This window comes from Limulus polyphemus, unplaced genomic scaffold (genome assembly GCF_000517525.1).
Source record: "Limulus polyphemus unplaced genomic scaffold, Limulus_polyphemus-2.1.2 Scaffold382, whole genome shotgun sequence".
Classification (NCBI taxonomy): domain Eukaryota; kingdom Metazoa; phylum Arthropoda; class Merostomata; order Xiphosura; family Limulidae; genus Limulus; species Limulus polyphemus.
In genome coordinates this window covers 76,579-94,216 of record NW_013665992.1, presented here as the reverse complement: position 1 = coordinate 94,216, position 17,638 = coordinate 76,579, and the positions used below count along the sequence as shown (strand labels likewise).

Here is a 17,638-nt window from a genome sequence, read left to right as displayed (position 1 = left end):
AGATCAGTTTTATGTTGGCGTGGTTTACTTTTATACACTGCACAATATTGATAATATTCATTAGTAAGTTGCGCGGATAAAAACGTACGAACATAAGGCTAATCCTAACACTATCCTTGGAGTTTAAAAACTATATGTAGCCTGCTCAAGAGTCAGATCTTCTCGCAGCCTATTTATCCATGCCCCAGGTGGACGTACTTCCAATGTCGTCTATCAAGAGGCTTTCGGTAAATAAAACTAATTTTTTCACAGATGTGTGATACACTAAAAACACACAACTACAACTCATCACAATTTGACATTTTCCGTTTTTTCTAAGTGACGCAGTTAACACATGGTCCACAGTATCTTTTGTTATCTTATATCTAATTGTTATAATAATGTACAATAAAAAATGTAAAATGTAATGTAAATAATGTACAAGTAATTTGTTTGTTAATTATAAATAATACATTAATTTAAACATGTATGGCTTCCTTTTGTCATAAACATTCCTGTTTATTCATTCCTTGTGATCTGTCTTCTTCCACCCTTACCAATTGGGTTTGGCTTATTCTTCCGTGTCTCCTTCATCCTGTCAATTATTCCATTTGTTTTCCCATCAGATTAGCCATCTCACTTTTTCCCTGGTGTCTCATCTGCATCATCCATTGGAGTAAATTTTTCAAGCAGGCAGGCATTTGAACCACTCCACATATTTTCATCTCTCACTATCTGCATTGTGTTGCTCTTTCTTCCTCGTGGAGTTATTGTCTTTTGCTTGTTGTTATTCTTCAGATCTCAGTATGACTTTAATTGGGTAGGTTTTCTTGTGATATATTTACTTCTTAAATATGCCTGTTCTCGACCATACTCACCCATAAAATTCATGGGTAAAGCAGAAGGGGATGGCTGCCCATCCCTGCCATTCCTTAGATTGAATAAATCAGGTTTGGTCTGCTTTTCAGTATGGGTGTGAACATTTCTATAGACTCAACACTTCTATGTTTTCTTCCAGTGGAGTAAAAGAGTCCTTACCACTTTCCAGTTTCATGCCATTAGGGTGATGGACTATGGAGGTCTCCTCCTGAATGTGAAATATACAATATAAAAATAATCCATCCATTCAGCTAAAGGTAGGGTGGTGGTGTTTTGCTGGTGTAGACATGTTTGGGATTCCTCATCCAATCCCCACTTGGAAGTCACTTCCAGGTAGTAGAGTTTTGAATTTAGGGGGATGAACCAATCACCATATATTATTACACAGACCATGCAGTTGGGATCCATCATCCTACCCCAGATGATGTTTGTTTCTGGTGGTTGAGTTTTGGATTTAGAACTGAACCAATCAACATGATGTACTCACACGTGTTCAGAGTGTCCCTACTCAATTGGTCTCAAGTCACTTCCCTGTGTTGTGGGTCACGATGGGTGCACTTGGTTGTTGCTCAGCTTCGTCCTCTTGAGCTCTCCTCGATGTTTCATGCCATAGATGATACTGCGTTTGGGGTGTTTCAGGTATGTTTGATATTAGAGGAATCTATCTGTATTTCATTCTGATCACATGTGCCCTCTTCATCAATTGGTGATAATTCTCCCTCTGGTTGGCTGAACTTGAGGTGAAGATGGTATGATTCTCTTTCCTACTCCTGCTTGAATGTTGTCCCCGGTAGTTGATTTTTGGATTGAAGTAGACTTACCGATGTTATGATCCTCATCCGACCCCTTTTTGGATGTCAGTTCCTGGCGGTAGTGTTTTGGATGCAGTTGACTTGCTGTTACCCTTGCCACTCTACATCTTGAGGTACATCCCTTCTTTTACCCACAGTGAGATGTGCTCCTCATTTTGTCTACCCGACTCAATCTCACCTTTTCTCTGTCTGGGCGAAGAGTATATCTGGTACAGGATTGGTGCAGTCTTCCATGTATCATCCTCTTCTTTGAGGGTTCCCTCTTGGGGGTGTTCTCTGGATGCTTTTGGGGGATGCTTCTCTATTCTCCCTTGCACTGGACCCTCCACCTATTCAATGTTGGATTCTAGCTATGTATGTGAGCAGAAGTAAGATACCTTTTCAGAAATTATAATTTTCTTACACTGAAAATATATTGCCAACAGGTACTTACTTCTTCTCACACTTCCCACCCTTTCTTCCTTTCCCACAGACAATTGGTGCTTAGTTTTCTGCCTAAACTTAAAATGATAGTTAGGTGGAATAGTAGAGGGAGTCACATGTATGTGAGGCACGTCTATTGGTGGAGGTTTGTTGCATGATGATTTGCATGCAATAATCAGTTAAACCATGTGAACTGAGAGGGTGCGTAGGAATAAAAGGCTTGTGGCGTGTGAAAACAAATTTGCAAATAGAGGGCAGCACTCAATCAAAATAGCTATATATATATATATGTGAGTGGAAGCAAGTACTTGTCGGAAATATATTTTCAGTGTTTGAAAATTATAACTTTTGTTAATTTTTTGTTGCAATTTTTACCTAGTAATTTTGGTGCTTGAAAAAACTTGTATTCAAAATGTTATAATACATGTGGTTGTGCAACATGGATATTGACGTTAAACAAAAGTAATTTATTTTCTACTAATCTATTAAAGTCTAATATGTATATAAAATATATATTTTTATGCATTGATTATACTGTCTTACATCTATGCTTTTCATTCCTGATTGATACAAGTTGTCTGAAATATACCAGGATATCATTGTGGGAGTGCAGATGGTTGGAGTGCAGTCTATTGGTTTACAGCAATGAAGGAAGGTACTAACTGGAGTCCTCGTTTTGCTGTATTTGGTGACCTTGGAAATGTCAATGCCCAGTCACTCCCACGACTTCAGAGGGAAGTTCAGCAGGGAATGTATGATGTCGTGCTTCATGTTGGTCAGTTGTAATTTGTTAGAAATATCTACATGCACAACAAATTTAAGAATAAGCATCAAATTGTGTTGATTTACTTTTTTATAAAATGTGTTTAGTTCCAATGAAAATTTAGTTTTTGAGATATGAAAGTTGAGGAGAAAAATTGGTTTTAAGCAATACAAATTTCTTCAGAAAGTTTAATATGTTAAAAAGATAAATTATTTGTTTGAAAGTGAAAGACTCAGAAATTTAGAATTTTTGTTTGTGATTTCTTTAGATCAAATTTTTTGTATTTTGCTGATGCTAACAATGTTTTACAGTTTTATAATATTGAACAATTTTTTATAATGCTAATACTAATTTCCAAATTGTCTGTGAGCAAAAAACAAAATCCATAGCAATCATGGTCATTTTTCAATATAGGAAGTGTTATTATGGGAGCTAATTATTCAGATGGCCAGTATTATATATCCTACACAATTGTAAAGCTATTTAATGGCATTTACAAAATATGCTAATGATGCGCTATTTCAGGTAATTGTTTCAGCATTTTAAATGCAAAGATGTAGTCATATCGTGGATAGCTTGCAAGACATTGGATAATAGTGTATTGACATATGCAGAATATAGAGGTTGAGTATGTTATATTAAATGTTCAAAGCTCAACACTTCTACCTCTAGGCTCTTCCTTATCCATATAATGTATGAGGACAAAGGTTTTTCCAGCATGTTTTTATGTCATTTTTGGTTGTGACATGATTTGCTTATTTGCATTTTCAAAATCATTTTAAAGTGATGGACTCGACCATTGGACTGATCATGTGCTTCTTAAGGTAACTGCTTCTCCCTTTTAATACAAAGATGTCATATTGTGATTAGTTTGAAAGATAATTGATAAGGACAATGATCTCTCCAATTTTCAAAAAAGAACAATATTGGGTGCTTGTCTAACAAGAGTATTGTTATTATAGATTATTATTATTATCTTTTTTTTTTTGATTGGCTACTCAAAGACACCTGTCACCAGAGTATACCAAGAGATAATGAAAAGAGAATGCAATTGTAACTAGGAAAAACTTTGGCCAAGAAAAAGATGATTGGATAGCACAGGATTTTAAAATTCAATAAATGTCCGGCTGTTTCTCAATTCAACAATGCTGAAGGTTTGACTGTCTCCATTAGTGACATATTGCAGCTGACAACCCATCTGAAAATCATATCTATGTATGATTGGAGTGCAGATTTGTGAATAGTATATGACTAGATAACATGTTATCCAGTGACTTACATTTCACCATTTTCTGTACTGACAATAAAAAATATGAAGAAAAGTGTATGAGGCTCTTGACCTTCCTTGTTTTAACAACTAACAGTGCAAGATGTGGAGGTGATGTAACTGTGAGAGAACATTCTCATGACAAGGTTTGGTGTTTGATTTCTCTGAAAAGACTAAGAATATTCATTGTGTACCTTAATATTGTTGCCAATTATCTCCATCCCATAACAGCATTTATCTAGAATTGGTTCAGAGAGCATTTCAGTGACTTTTATCACCTTTTTTGTCAGTCCAACTAAGTATCTTTGGAGTAATCCTGAATATTCCATTCATCTCTGTGATCCATTGTCAACATCTGTGAAGTGATTGTAAAATATAATCTTCTAGAATTAGCTCCAGTTTAACAAAACATCTTCTGATATCTTGGGAGTGTATTTCACACTTAGCTCATGTTTTTTGTGTGCCATAAATGTTAGCTTTAAAAACGTTTTAATAACAGATGCATAAAAGTGAAATATATTTTTCTAGAAGAGCAAGATTATCCCATTAACCAATCTTAACAGATTAATTTGTCATTCATGACCTTTATATGGGGTAAGTTTGAAGTGATACTGGAGCAATAGATGAAACGTAACAAAATAGCTTATTCCATAATATTGGAACATAAAGTACAGAAGTCTTGTTTTTTTTTTTACAGGTGATTTTGCTTATAACCTGGATAGTGTAAGTCTCAATATTTGTTTCTTATAGAATTAAAAGTTATTTCAAAGTTTCACAGAGCAATTATTATATATGTACTGTTATTATGTAGTTTTGTGTATGCTATCTTTAATTTGCTTTTCTCTTTTACCAATTTACGTAATATTTAAGAGGTACAAAAGCAATTAAGAAATTTAGGATTCTGTATGTATAGCAGCTATATATATACGAGGGGTTAACCAGAATCTTAATTAGCCACTACAATTCTGAAACATTTTAATAACATTGCTATTGTAAAACCATCAGGATACTTAGTATTGAGTTTTGTTCCTCAACATACTAAAGTTGTTGTTTCCAGATGAAGCTTTTTATTTATTATTATTATTTAAACTAGACATTAGTGTCTAAGTATGTTCTATATGTTATAAAACATTGAAAGTATTCTCAAATCAAAAATGAAAAACATTTTGTATATACTGAGCATTTAGTAAAACATGTACATTTATTTACCAATGTAGTTATAAAATGATGTATTGCTAGTTAATTAATTATGTTATCAAAATTATTCAAGCATTATAAATATGCAGATTTCAGCTACTATAGTTTTATAATGTATGCTTGACTCAAGTTCTTATTTTATAAACAGAGTAAGAATCCATGTTTATTATAAGTATGGACTAGCATGGTCAGATTGTGAATCGATGGCTTATGGTTCAATCCTGTTGCTGCAGAAATGCACTGCACTTTGGGGTCTTGAGTGTGTTAACTTATAAGAGTGACAGTCAAGTTCTACTGATTGATCGGGACTAGAATAATTCAAGAGTTGGTGAGGGGATGCTATTAAATATCTGTCTGTGAGCTCAAAATGATGGATGGATGGATACATACAGATATCTCTTGCTTTGCTTTGTGCAAAAATTCTGAATGAAAACATTAACTGTTTACAAGCCTACAGAATAGAAATAGATGGATGTATTGCTCATTAGACTGGAGGTAGACTTTACTGGTATGTAGAAGGTGTAGGAGCTTCAGCTACTAATATTCACTGAGCCTCATTTTCAAGCCCCAGAGTCCTCAAATAATGAGTGCTATTTGGTAAAGACATAAATTCACTATAGGTATATTTGTGTTAATTGTTTAATATTTGCAGCTAATTTCAGAAAATTTTAAATTAATAAAACAAAAAAAAATGTTTAAAGTGAACTGTACAGTTGAATTTTATGCAAGTTGAACATTACTGTGGTAAATGAAATATAGAAAGTGTAGCAATGTAAAAAAGTAAATATTAATGCTGTTTATTTTGGAAAATAAAATGTATAGAATGATGCTAAAGTAGGAGATCAGTTCATGAGACAGGTGGAACCAATTGCAGCATATGTTCCTTACATGACTTGTGTGGGAAACCATGAACAAGCTTAGTAAGTAGTTGGATCGCTAGATAAATAGATTAAAGCTGTATTGATGTGTATCTGTGTTTTTATTTATCTTATATTTGATTATTATGATGTTTGATAGAATGGAGTTTCTTTTCTTTATCAGTTGTTTTCATAAAATTATTAAATACAGCTTTGTTGGCAGAGAATCTCAGTTGATATAAATTTTTCATGAAACGTGAACATTAAAAGGATCTTTTTTAATAACAGTTATTTAAACTGTTTTATAGTATTTTAAAATTATCCTCAAAAGTAGATTACATATGAATCAATGCTAATGTTTTCAAGTAGAATAAAGTAATTTGTTACATATACAGTTTTTGGATATAATTACGGAAATGGGTCACACACAATGTGTAATGTAACTAAATGGCCAAATTATTATCAGTACAAAACATTATTACAGAAAATACAAAAGAAAAACCATTAATTGTACAATGCATAATTTGACTCTATGGAGGTAGGCTTGGTCAATTTGACCAACCCTGTAACCACCTTACAACTATGAAACCATACATAACTCTGATTGTACTAAATGTATCTTAATGAAATTTGGCAAGCTTTTAGTAAATATTACAAGTATGTTGTACATAAAAGTCACGTAACCTCGAGAACCTCTTAAGTGAATATCAAGGTTTTTAATTTTGTTGAAACTTCATATTTTATCTCTTATTTTCTCTATCCTTACACTTACTGTAACAAAATCATCAGTATACAGTGAATAAAAATTTGAAAAGCATGAAATAAAATCAAAACCCTCTCTTTTTTTGTCTATAATGACTGCGTATAATTTTATTGTTATTGTTTTTTGAACTGTGTCTAACTAGTGTAACAAAGCAGTAAATCACTTGGCAAGAGCTTAGGATAAACAAACTATAAAGTTACATCACAAAATGGCAACCTTTGTGATTTCCTCAAAGATACCATGATAATGTTTTTATTTTTTTCATTTAAGTCTTCTTATCTGTCTTAATAACAATTGTTTTAGTTAGTTCTGTTCAAAAATATATAACTTTTAGCACTTGAATTTATTGTTTACTAAGCCTATTTTTTCTTATTGTGTTGGTTGTCCAAAAATAATTCATTTAGCTATCAAATACCCATTTTAGAAAAAAAAGGAAAATGTATGCATGTATGTTTATAAATCAAGCACTAGAATGTAATATCTCAAAACTACTATAATTTATCTGGATTTCTAAGTAACACATATATAAGTTAAAAATTTTCATTACTGCTTGAAGCAACAACTTTAGTTTAACCATTTCAAGCTCTTTTTATGAATTGTTGGCTATGATCATTAAAACAAAACGGATAATTGTCTGTTTTATGTAGCTTACAATATACTCTTCTGGTTGGTTAACCATTTGAATGCAAGTAGGTCAAAGAGCACAAGACATGACCTTTTTACAGAGTTACATTCAAAATTCAGTTAAACTACTTTATTGTCAGTATATGTCAATAAATTTGGCATCAAAACATAGACACTTGTAGTATAGGTATTGCTAACAGATAATTTAGATATATAGTCTCTAATTTTCTTATATATAAATCAAAAAGTCATAACCCACATTCTTGTCTTTCAAAAAGTGCTAATAATTCTCTGATATTTCCTATTGGATTATATATATAACCAATAGAAATAGAAGAATTAAATTTACTGAATAGCATACAAGGGTGGCTTTGTCTTATGACAGGTTTGGAATTATTCTACCTATAGTTTCATTCTTTGCTATCACCAAGTCATCTCAACCACCCAAAGGAATTATCTAAAAACATGTATATCTTAATTAGATAGCTGGTTAAATTATAATAGTTAAAGTACAAGTTATTTTTTGTGCATGGTGTTCTTTTTTGTTCTAAATTGCATACTCGAAATAGATAAATAATTTCAGTAAAGTGCTAATAATAACCATACCAAAAATTAGGGTTAACTTTTATTGAGACTTTGATTGCAAAAGAAGTAGAAGACCTATGCATAAGTTCTAAATTCCTTGTTTTGTATGTAGATTTTTTCTTTGTTGTTATAAAAGTAAATAAAATGTAGAAACTAGTTAGCTTAGGTAAGGAAACTTAAAAGAAATTGAATAAAAAAAATTTCCACAAAGAATTATGTTATCATATTTTTATCAATATGTGAGTGTGGAATATTGGTTCAAATGCCCTGTTTCACACTCAACAATTCATCGAAGTTGTTTCGTTACAATTTAGCTTTCTTAGTTTCCGTACAAAGATTATAATATTCATACTGGGGATTTATGAAGATCAAGCTCATAGTTACAAGTGTTTTAATGGCTTCTTTCTTTCCAAATATAATTTTATCACATTTTCTGTATGCATGGATCACTGGCTTGCTATAAAAATGAATCTGTGTCCAATAAATCTTGTACCTGAAGGAATAACAAACATGTTAGATAAGACAGTGCTTGAACTTTTCAATAGTCAGGATGCCATGAATTTTGTGTAAATTTCCAATTCCATTAGCTATGTAGCCTATGCTTGTATTGTTCCTCACCCTTAAGCATGCTTCTCCAAAGTTCTATGTTGACCATGATATTATTATTCTCTCTATAGATTGTTAAAATTTGAATTCATCTGTAAAGAGTATTTTCCTCCATCTTTACCCATTCCATTGTTTGAAATGTACATATCATAGTCTGTTGGTATGTTATCTTTCATAAACAGTTTTTTGAGCATCTACACATCCGCTGAGGTTACTTCATGCTAATGTGTATCTTACTGTTGTGGAGGTAAAATTTGTGCTCATACTTACAGCTGTAGGTTCTTGGAAATATTTCTGTTGAATTGTCGTAAATCATGACACTTCACCTCAGTCTGTTTAATGGAGTAGCTTTCACCAGCCAAAGTTTGATTATCACATTTTTGTTATGTGGTATTTCTTTCTAGGATCATTGAGTACATTTACCACACTGCTGCTGGAAATAATACAGTTGCCTGTACTTTTTTAAGCATTATGCTGATGTGTTAGTGTCTTATTGAATGACAGCACTTCACTGTGCAAACTATCAATATGTGACTGTATTTTGGTGCAGCTCATTTTCATGCAGTAGAAGGAAGACAGTTGTATGATGCTTCCATTTTACTAATAATATTGGTTTTCTGTTATTGTTGGAATTAATTTTATGAAACTTCTATTACTTTATCATTCTTTGGTTATCTTAGCTCACCTTGCATGTATAATATTTATAATGTTTTAATTTGTCATGTAATGTTTTATATATTATAATATACCACTTGCTAATTTCTTGCAACTCAAATGATCGCAGTTTCTTTTTTTAGTAACTTTTCTAATTACGTAAACCGGTTTTCCATGGTGGAGAAAACGGGAAAGCTGAATAACCATTTTTACAGGTAGGTATAGTTTGTATAACCATTTTTACAGGTAGGTATAGTTTGTATAACCATTTTTACAGATAGGTATAGTTTGTATAACCATTTTACAGGTAGGTACAGTTTGTATAACCATTTTTACAGGTAGGATTGTTTGTATAACCATTTTTACAGGTAGGTGTAGTTTGTATAATCATTTTTACGGGTAAGTATAGTTTGTATCATCATTTTTACGGGTAAGTATAGTTTGTATCATTTTTACGGGTAAGTATAGTTTGTATCATCATTTTTATGGGTAAGTATAGTTTGTATAATAATTTTTACAGGTAGGTATAGTTTGTATAATAATTTTTACAGGGAGGTGTAATTTGTATAATTTTTACAGGTAGGTATAGTTTGTATAACCATTTTTACAAGTAGGTATAGTTTGTATAACCATTTTTACAGGGAGGTGTAATTTGTATAATAATTTTTACAGGTAGGTATAGTTAGTATAATAATTTTTACAGGTAGGTATAGTTAGTATAATCATTTTTATGCGTAGGTGTAGTTTGTATAATCAATTTTACAGGTAGGTGTAGTTTGTCTTGTATAATGGAAAGTAGAATATATTTATGGAAAGAATTTAGTAACAAGATGAGTTAGAATAGTAACCAATGTTCTCTCTAGGCCATGTGACTACATAACAACCAATCAAGTACCACACACTTAATTATTCCAACCACACACATCCTCAGTAATGGTGAGGAGTCTCAACACATTGAACACCTAAATTATTTTGGCAGTTGATAGCCCTGAAGCCCAAATAACCAACTGGTAGCATTGCAAAGCGGCCTAGTGATCCAATAGGGTCGATGGTCTAAAAATACCCCCACCCCCCAAAAAAATAAAACAACTGGTAGCACACATTTGCACATTGCCTTGATACTGGTGCACATAAAAAAAAGTGATTCCACACATGGATTTAAAAATTTAGAGGAAAAATTAATAGTAACCACCTGTTTTTCACATGCACTCAGTGAGTACTCTAGCATGCCCGTTTTCAGATGATATGCTAAGAAAATATAAAAAGATATTTTAAGAATAAATCTCAGTATTAATTTATTCTGTTTGAGGAAATATTTAACAACTTTTTTTTTTATGGAGAACATATGCTACAGAAGAAGCTGTTAAAATGACGTGTGGCAGTTATTTCTATATTTATTAGAAACTAGCTGTGTACCGTCCTTCGTACGGGTTGTGTGTAGACATAACAATGATCAGACCAAGAATACAGGTGGGAAATGAAAGGAAATCAGTGAGAAGGAGAAATTACTCTTCCTAGCCTCCAAAGTCTTGTAAAGGGAGGATTGATCCTGGTTAGGGAGAAGATAGGAGGAATGATACAGGGTACATGAAATGTCAATGGGAAACAAATCTGACTGATGATGTCCACAGGCCCAAGAGGAGGAAATACACTTTAAGGGATACATGAAACATGGAACAAGAAGACAAATGTTCAAATGAAGATAAAGTAAAGCAATGAGGCCCTACACTGACATCCCAATCCAAAAGACCTGCACACTGTGGAGGGTGATTAATCCGGAAGGAACATATCAGGAGGGATAATGTATGGGAGGCAAAAATTTACAGTAACAGGAAAAACAAAGGTGTGGGATAAGGTTGCCGAATAACCCAAAATTCGAGGAGATCAAAGACTCATTCATTTTCTTTTTAGCACTTCTGTGTTCATTCAGTTCATTCATGTTCTTTTTTAGCACTTATGTGTTCATTCATGTTCTTTTTTAGCACTTCTATGTTCATTCATGTTCTTTTTTTAGCACTTCTATGTTCATTCATGTTCTTTTTTTAGCACTTCTATGTTCATTCATGTTCATTTTTTAGTATTTCTATGTTCATTCATGTTCTTTTTGTAGCATTTCTATGTTCATTCATGTGTTTTTTTCATTAAGAATTACAGAATTTTTGCACTTGTGATATTATTGTTATGTTTAATGGGCTATCTTTCTTACCTTCATTCTTGGTGTTCAGAAAGAAAGATTCAAAGTCTTTAGACTGATTTCCATTAGAACTTTTGATATGAATTATTATCTTCCGATATGATATCTAACCTCCTTTCATTAAAAGCTCTCTAGATTAGTACTGCCCTCTATTGGCAAATTTTTTTGGCTTGCCACTAGCCTTGTAACTCCCACCTTTCTCTGCATATCTACATGCAAATGATTATGCAGCGATCCTCCACCAATAGCCGTGCAACACTACCGCTATTATAATTAGTGCCCTTTCTAATAATGCATCTGTTAACACTTTAACTATGACCTACTTAAATTGTAAGTAGGTATGCAACTCTCATGAAAGTTGTTTACAAAAATGGAACTAGTGGATGAAATTCTTTTAAATTTGAGATGAAAGGTTCTATAAGGATGTAGTTTGTGAAAAATAAGATATTTAATTTTGATTTTTCGTAAACAGTGTTTTTCTCATACCTTTTTTTTCTTTTCGTATGTTGCCTATCCAACATGCAAAGTAATTTTAATTTTAAGATAAAAAATACTTTTATGCATCAGAAAATTTTCAAATTTCACATGTGAAATCCTCATAATGTCCAGATACTTATCAAATGTTTTTTAAGAAAAAACTTTATATTTTATCTGTTATTTTCACTAATGAAAATCTGTATGGGTTTGGTCGATTTGACTGATCTCGTAACCACCATGAAAAAAATTAGGAAATAAATTATGCCTTTTTCGTTCTAGAATAACTACAAATTATAAAATGAAAACATAAATGTTTAAACTAAATAGCTTGAATCTCATAACATTAGACATTCATATATATTTATTATTTTTATTATACTGACCTTTCAGATGTGCTTGGCTAACAATACAGAAGTTGAGATGATGTGGCGCATCCTCATTGGCTTCTCGTTTTTATCAAACACCTGTTTTTGTCTCAGTGACATGCCCCTCACCTTCTAACCCTTTGCCAGTCCCGACTTCTCATTCATCAGCTTGGCACAATTGTTGGGCTGCCCATCATTGTGTTTGGGGCATTCAGTATTGGTGACTTGGTTCTCTGACAGTGGGGGGCCAGACTCTTACATTTAGCCCACAATTTGAGGTCTTTTATGGTTGATCTATGGTTTTGAAGGTCATTTCTGAAGGTCTGGCCCTCTCTGTTCTGTTGTCCCACCTTTGTCTTCCCATTAAATTTCCTTCCCCCTCCTTGGGATCCTGTTTCATGACAGTGTGTGTCTGAGATAGTTTAGGATTTATTTTGAAAGGGTGCCATCGAATGAGGAGATCCTTCTCGTACAGGATTTTATTCTCGTCTGTTTGTCGTTTCCAAAAAAGATGGGTCACTGGCACCCAGTAATTGATTTATTGTCTCTGAATCACTTCTTTGTCATTCCCTAGTTCACCATAGAGCTGTACTTAACTCTCCATTGGGTTTTCACTACAGGTCTGTGGATGATGAAGGTTGATGGGCGGATGATTATCTTCATATTCCCATATCCCCAGTACACTGACATTTCCATCGCTTTGTTCATTATAGGTGTGTTTTTCAGTTTTGGGAGCTTTCATTTGGCCCAGCTGCAGCTCCCCATGTGTTTTGCTGAGTTGTGGTCATTTGCTTGACTGGTTCATTTCTGGGGCCTTTGTTTCTACCATTACATGGACGAATGGCTACTGCTGGCATCCTTACAGGCTGACTCTGCCCTTTACACTCAGTTTTTCTTTGGGAAGCTGCCAGGGTTGGTTGGTTCATCAAGTTGGAGAAGTAATTTCTCATATCTGCCCAGCTTCTGGTTCATCTTGGAGTGTTTTTTAGTTCACTTCTCAGTGGGGCTAAGCCTTCTCCACTTCGATTGAGAAATATAGAATGTCTCATTTGAAAGGTCTCCTTCTGCTTAAGAGGTTCTATTTCTTTTGGGGATGTGGACATTTCTCGAGGCCCTCATTCCTCTGAGTCATGCCCACATGTGTCATTTTCAGTGATCTTTTATCGAACAATGGCACTTTGTTAGGGATCCCTTGGAGGTTCCTCTTACACTTCCCTCTCCATGTTTGGTGTGACAGGGATTTGAACCCGCAACCCGCAGATTGTGAGTAGTGCCCTAACCACCTGGCCATGCCGGGCCCTAAGTAAGGAGACACCTGGCCAATGTTTTTGGACATTGGATTTCCTTTGTTGCGTCCACAGTCATCACATTACTTTGCTTATGTTCCATGAACCTGGTCACTAATTGGTTGACAAGATTCTACCAACAGAGTGGTCTTTGGATCTTGTCATTTTTCGGGAGTTATGTGCTTATTGAAATATCCACAATTTGGATGCACTTGCATCTCCTCTCAACACAAAATTTCCCTATTTTTTGGTCGCCTGTTCCTCATCTGCAGGCAAATGTAGTGGATGCTGTCAGTGAGAATTGGACCAATTGTTACTTATATGCTTATCCTCCTGTTCGGCTTCTTCCTCGTATTATTTCTATAGTTCAGAGCATTACTTGTAGGGTTCTGTTGGTGGCCCCATATTGCCTGGCTTAGACATGGTTTTCACTTCTATGACAGCTATTGATGTCACCACCAGTTTCTCTCCTATTGTCTCCCATGCTCCTTTGTGAGCCTCACTCTGTATCATCATTTCCTACCTGCACTCCATCTTCACACATGGCTTTTGTCCAGATTTTCCAGGCACCTGTTTGACCAGTCTCATTGGCAGTTTATCAGTGTAAGTGGACTACATACCACTTGTTCTTTACACCACGGTTACCATCTTTCTCGACCTACTGTTCCGCACTTGTTATCCTTTTTCACTAAGCTTTATGACAGGCGTCTCTTTGTTTCTGCTGTTGTGGGTTACAGGGCAACTTTGTCTTCCTCTTTTTGATTTACTGAATTTGTGTCTGTGTTCTAATCTCATGTTCTATCTATATTATTTCATTCATTCTCCATTGCTCATCCTTCCTGCCCTGCTTCTCTCCCCAATTGAAATCTCTGTGTTGTCGTTCATGCTTTTACTTGTCCTCCATTTGAACCTTTATCATCGTGCTTGTTATATCACCTTTCATTAAAGTCCTTGTTCCTCATGTTGTTGGTGCATGGTAACTGTCATTTTGATGTTTTTGCAATTGTTGTGTGCCGTATAATGTTCCATCATTACACAGAAAACAATGTTCTCCTTTTCCTGACCATTCCTTTCTACCCAAGACTTCAGCTGCCTGGGAAGGTAAATCTGCTTTCACTCCCCCACCATCTCCTATCTTTATGAGTGTTCAAAATCCTCCCCTTTCTCTGGATGATTGTTATATCACCTTTCATTGAAGTGCTTGTTCCTCTTGTTGTTGGCGTGTGGTCGCTGTCCTTTTGATGTTTTCCGGTGGTTGTGTGCTCAGGTGGGTACACCACAATTGGATGCATTTATCACTATTCTCAGTACCAAATTATGTCAGTCTGGCTGTCAATGTGTTCACTCAGGATTGGACAGACAAATTCCTTTTTTTTTATCTGACTCCTTTCCAGGGTGATTTCTATGATCCATTCCACTCCTTGTAAGAACCTTCTGATTGTCCCATTTTGGCCAGCTCAACCGTGGTTTCCACGACTTCTTAAGATCCAATCTGCTCCACTGTTGCCTCTTCCCAACACTCCATGCCTTCTATGGCTGCCTCAATTCCAGGTAGTTCATCCTGCCATTCCTACCTTTGTCTTCATGCCTGGGTTTTATCCAGCCCTTGACAAAGAAATCTGGTTTATCATGGCAAGTAGCTTCATTGTTGACATGTTATGTTTGACTTTCTTCCATGGAGGTTTACCAACATAAGTGGAATGTTTTCTGCTGTTGGTTTTTGGGATGGGGATTATCCCCTGCTTGTCCCACTGTTCCTGTTATTATGGATTTCTTCACTTGGTTATTTGATCAGGAGCATAGAAGTGCTAAAAAAGAGAACATGAATGAACATAGAAGTGCTAAAAAAGAGAACATGAATGAACACAGAAGTGCTATAAAAAAGAATAAACTTTTGTTATAAACTAAGTTTTCAATAGGAATACTGGGCATGGAGGATGTGTCATTCCTATTAGTGGAGGGGTAGTGTCTAATGCTCAATTGCATCATAGACTAGTACAGTGCATGTTGTTATGTATAGGGGTAGCTGTGTGTGTTCTTACGGTGAATTTTGGTTTTAAACTGTGTCTGATCTAATAATGTTGAGGTAAAGAAAAGATAACTGTTTATTGTTTTCGTGTTCTATGGTAAATTTGATGTTGGAAAGAATGGAATTTATATGTTTAAAGAAAGATAGTGTGTGTTCTGTAGAAATGAAACCAGCAAAAGTGTCATCAACATATCTGTACTAGTATAGTGGGGGATGAAGCATAGAATGTATGGCTTGTGTTTCGATCTGGGTCATAAATATGTTGGCAAGAACGGGCGAAACAGTATTGCCCATTCTTAAACCATATATTTGAAGGAAATGATCGTAGTTGTTAAATGAAATTGGTTTTAGTTGTTGTAAATTCTAAGAGAGAAGCAAAAAGTGTGCTGGGGATGTGGATTAACTTGTTGGAGTCATTAATGTAGAGGTCAAGTGCAATATTGCAAGCTTCATTGGTGGAGATTTCAGTGAAGAGTGACATAACATCAAAGCTAGCCATTAAGGCTTTCAAATTTAGTTGGTGTAGTGTATATTTGAAATTGAAGGCATCTTTATAAAATGAACCTGCAGATGTGGACAGTATAGGTCATAGGGGGCAGTCCTGTTTGTGTTGTTACGAATGGCATAGAGTTGTGGTGTGTGTGAATCAGTTTTACATAGATAAAAATAAAGATTGTCAGTAATTAAATTATCTTTTTTCATTTGTAATAAAGTTCTGTTTAGTTGTTTTTCGTGTGTGTTTGTTGGGTTGTTTGGTATGACTTTGAATTTCTTTTTATCGGAAAGGATGACATTCAATTTGTCGATGTATTCTGAATTGTTCATGATTACAGTGGTGTTGCCTTTATCAGCTTTTAGAATTTTAATGTTAGTGTCTTTTTTCAGATTATGAATGGATTTGATCTCGTTACTTGTGAGGTTACTTTTCAGTTACTTATACCTGATCATGACAAAACCTTGTCGAAACGTTGTACATTTTCTGTTATGTTAAACTTAAATTAAAGTTTTTCTTCATTACCCATTCAAGCCGTCTCCAAGCATCATAAATATAGTCTGATTGGAATGGAACTACAGTCCTTTGTCAGTGTTCTAAAAGATATATGGTGTTTTACTCCATAAGAACTGATCACCATTACAGAACTTAGGGTTAGACCAGTGACTTCTATCTCTAGTGCCAGTTCTCCAGCTGCATTCAATGGCATTTACTACCAGCAGTGTGTAGCACATCAATTGGTTACATCAACTTGTGTATCCATGTGGAATCAGTAATACTTGTGTATTTCCAGGAACAGTAAATCCAACTATTCATTTGTTCTGCTAGATCATATGCAGATGAATGTTTCTAATTAAACCAGTAAATGACTTGGTATTTCAGAAACACTACTCACCTCTTCAGAGAAGAGATGCTAATACCATGTGTCACTTCCAAAATGTTATTTTGCTTGCACCTTGACTCAAATTGGCCTCTACATCCCCTGGAATTCGGCTCATGACACCACACAAAAATTCAATACACTGAAAAACCTCATAAACACAGCCACAAGGCTGTTCAACAGACTACACAAATGAAGAAATTAACCACATAAAGCATTCCTTTATTCACACCAACAAATTTCCACCAGCTATTGTTGAAAAACTCTCCAACATTCCCCTCAATAAAACTCAACTCACGAACCCAGTAACAGAACATTACACTGCAGTTTAACTTTTGTCCCTGAAACTAGCTCAAGAATTATCCACACTTGAATGAAACTAGCCATTAAACACAATATTCCTGCCAACGTCAAATTCTCTCAAAAACCAGGCCCTAAATTCAAATTGTTACTAAACAAAAATTATTTAGAATCACACAATACCAACGTAATTTACAAAATAACA

General features: G+C 34.5%; 1 protein-coding gene across 1 annotated transcript in view; it reads left to right on the top strand.

The window, feature by feature from the left end:
* LOC106457857 (acid phosphatase type 7-like) overlaps positions 1-17,638 on the top strand; it is a 52,678-nt gene that overhangs the window by 9,974 nt on the left and 25,066 nt on the right. Inside the window, exons 3-6 of the mRNA XM_013917308.2 lie at positions 2,686-2,868; positions 4,821-4,846; positions 6,143-6,240; positions 9,553-9,624. Of these exons, the coding sequence (XP_013772762.1) occupies positions 2,686-2,868; positions 4,821-4,846; positions 6,143-6,240; positions 9,553-9,624 (379 nt within the window). The remainder of the gene's footprint in view (positions 1-2,685; positions 2,869-4,820; positions 4,847-6,142; positions 6,241-9,552; positions 9,625-17,638) is intronic.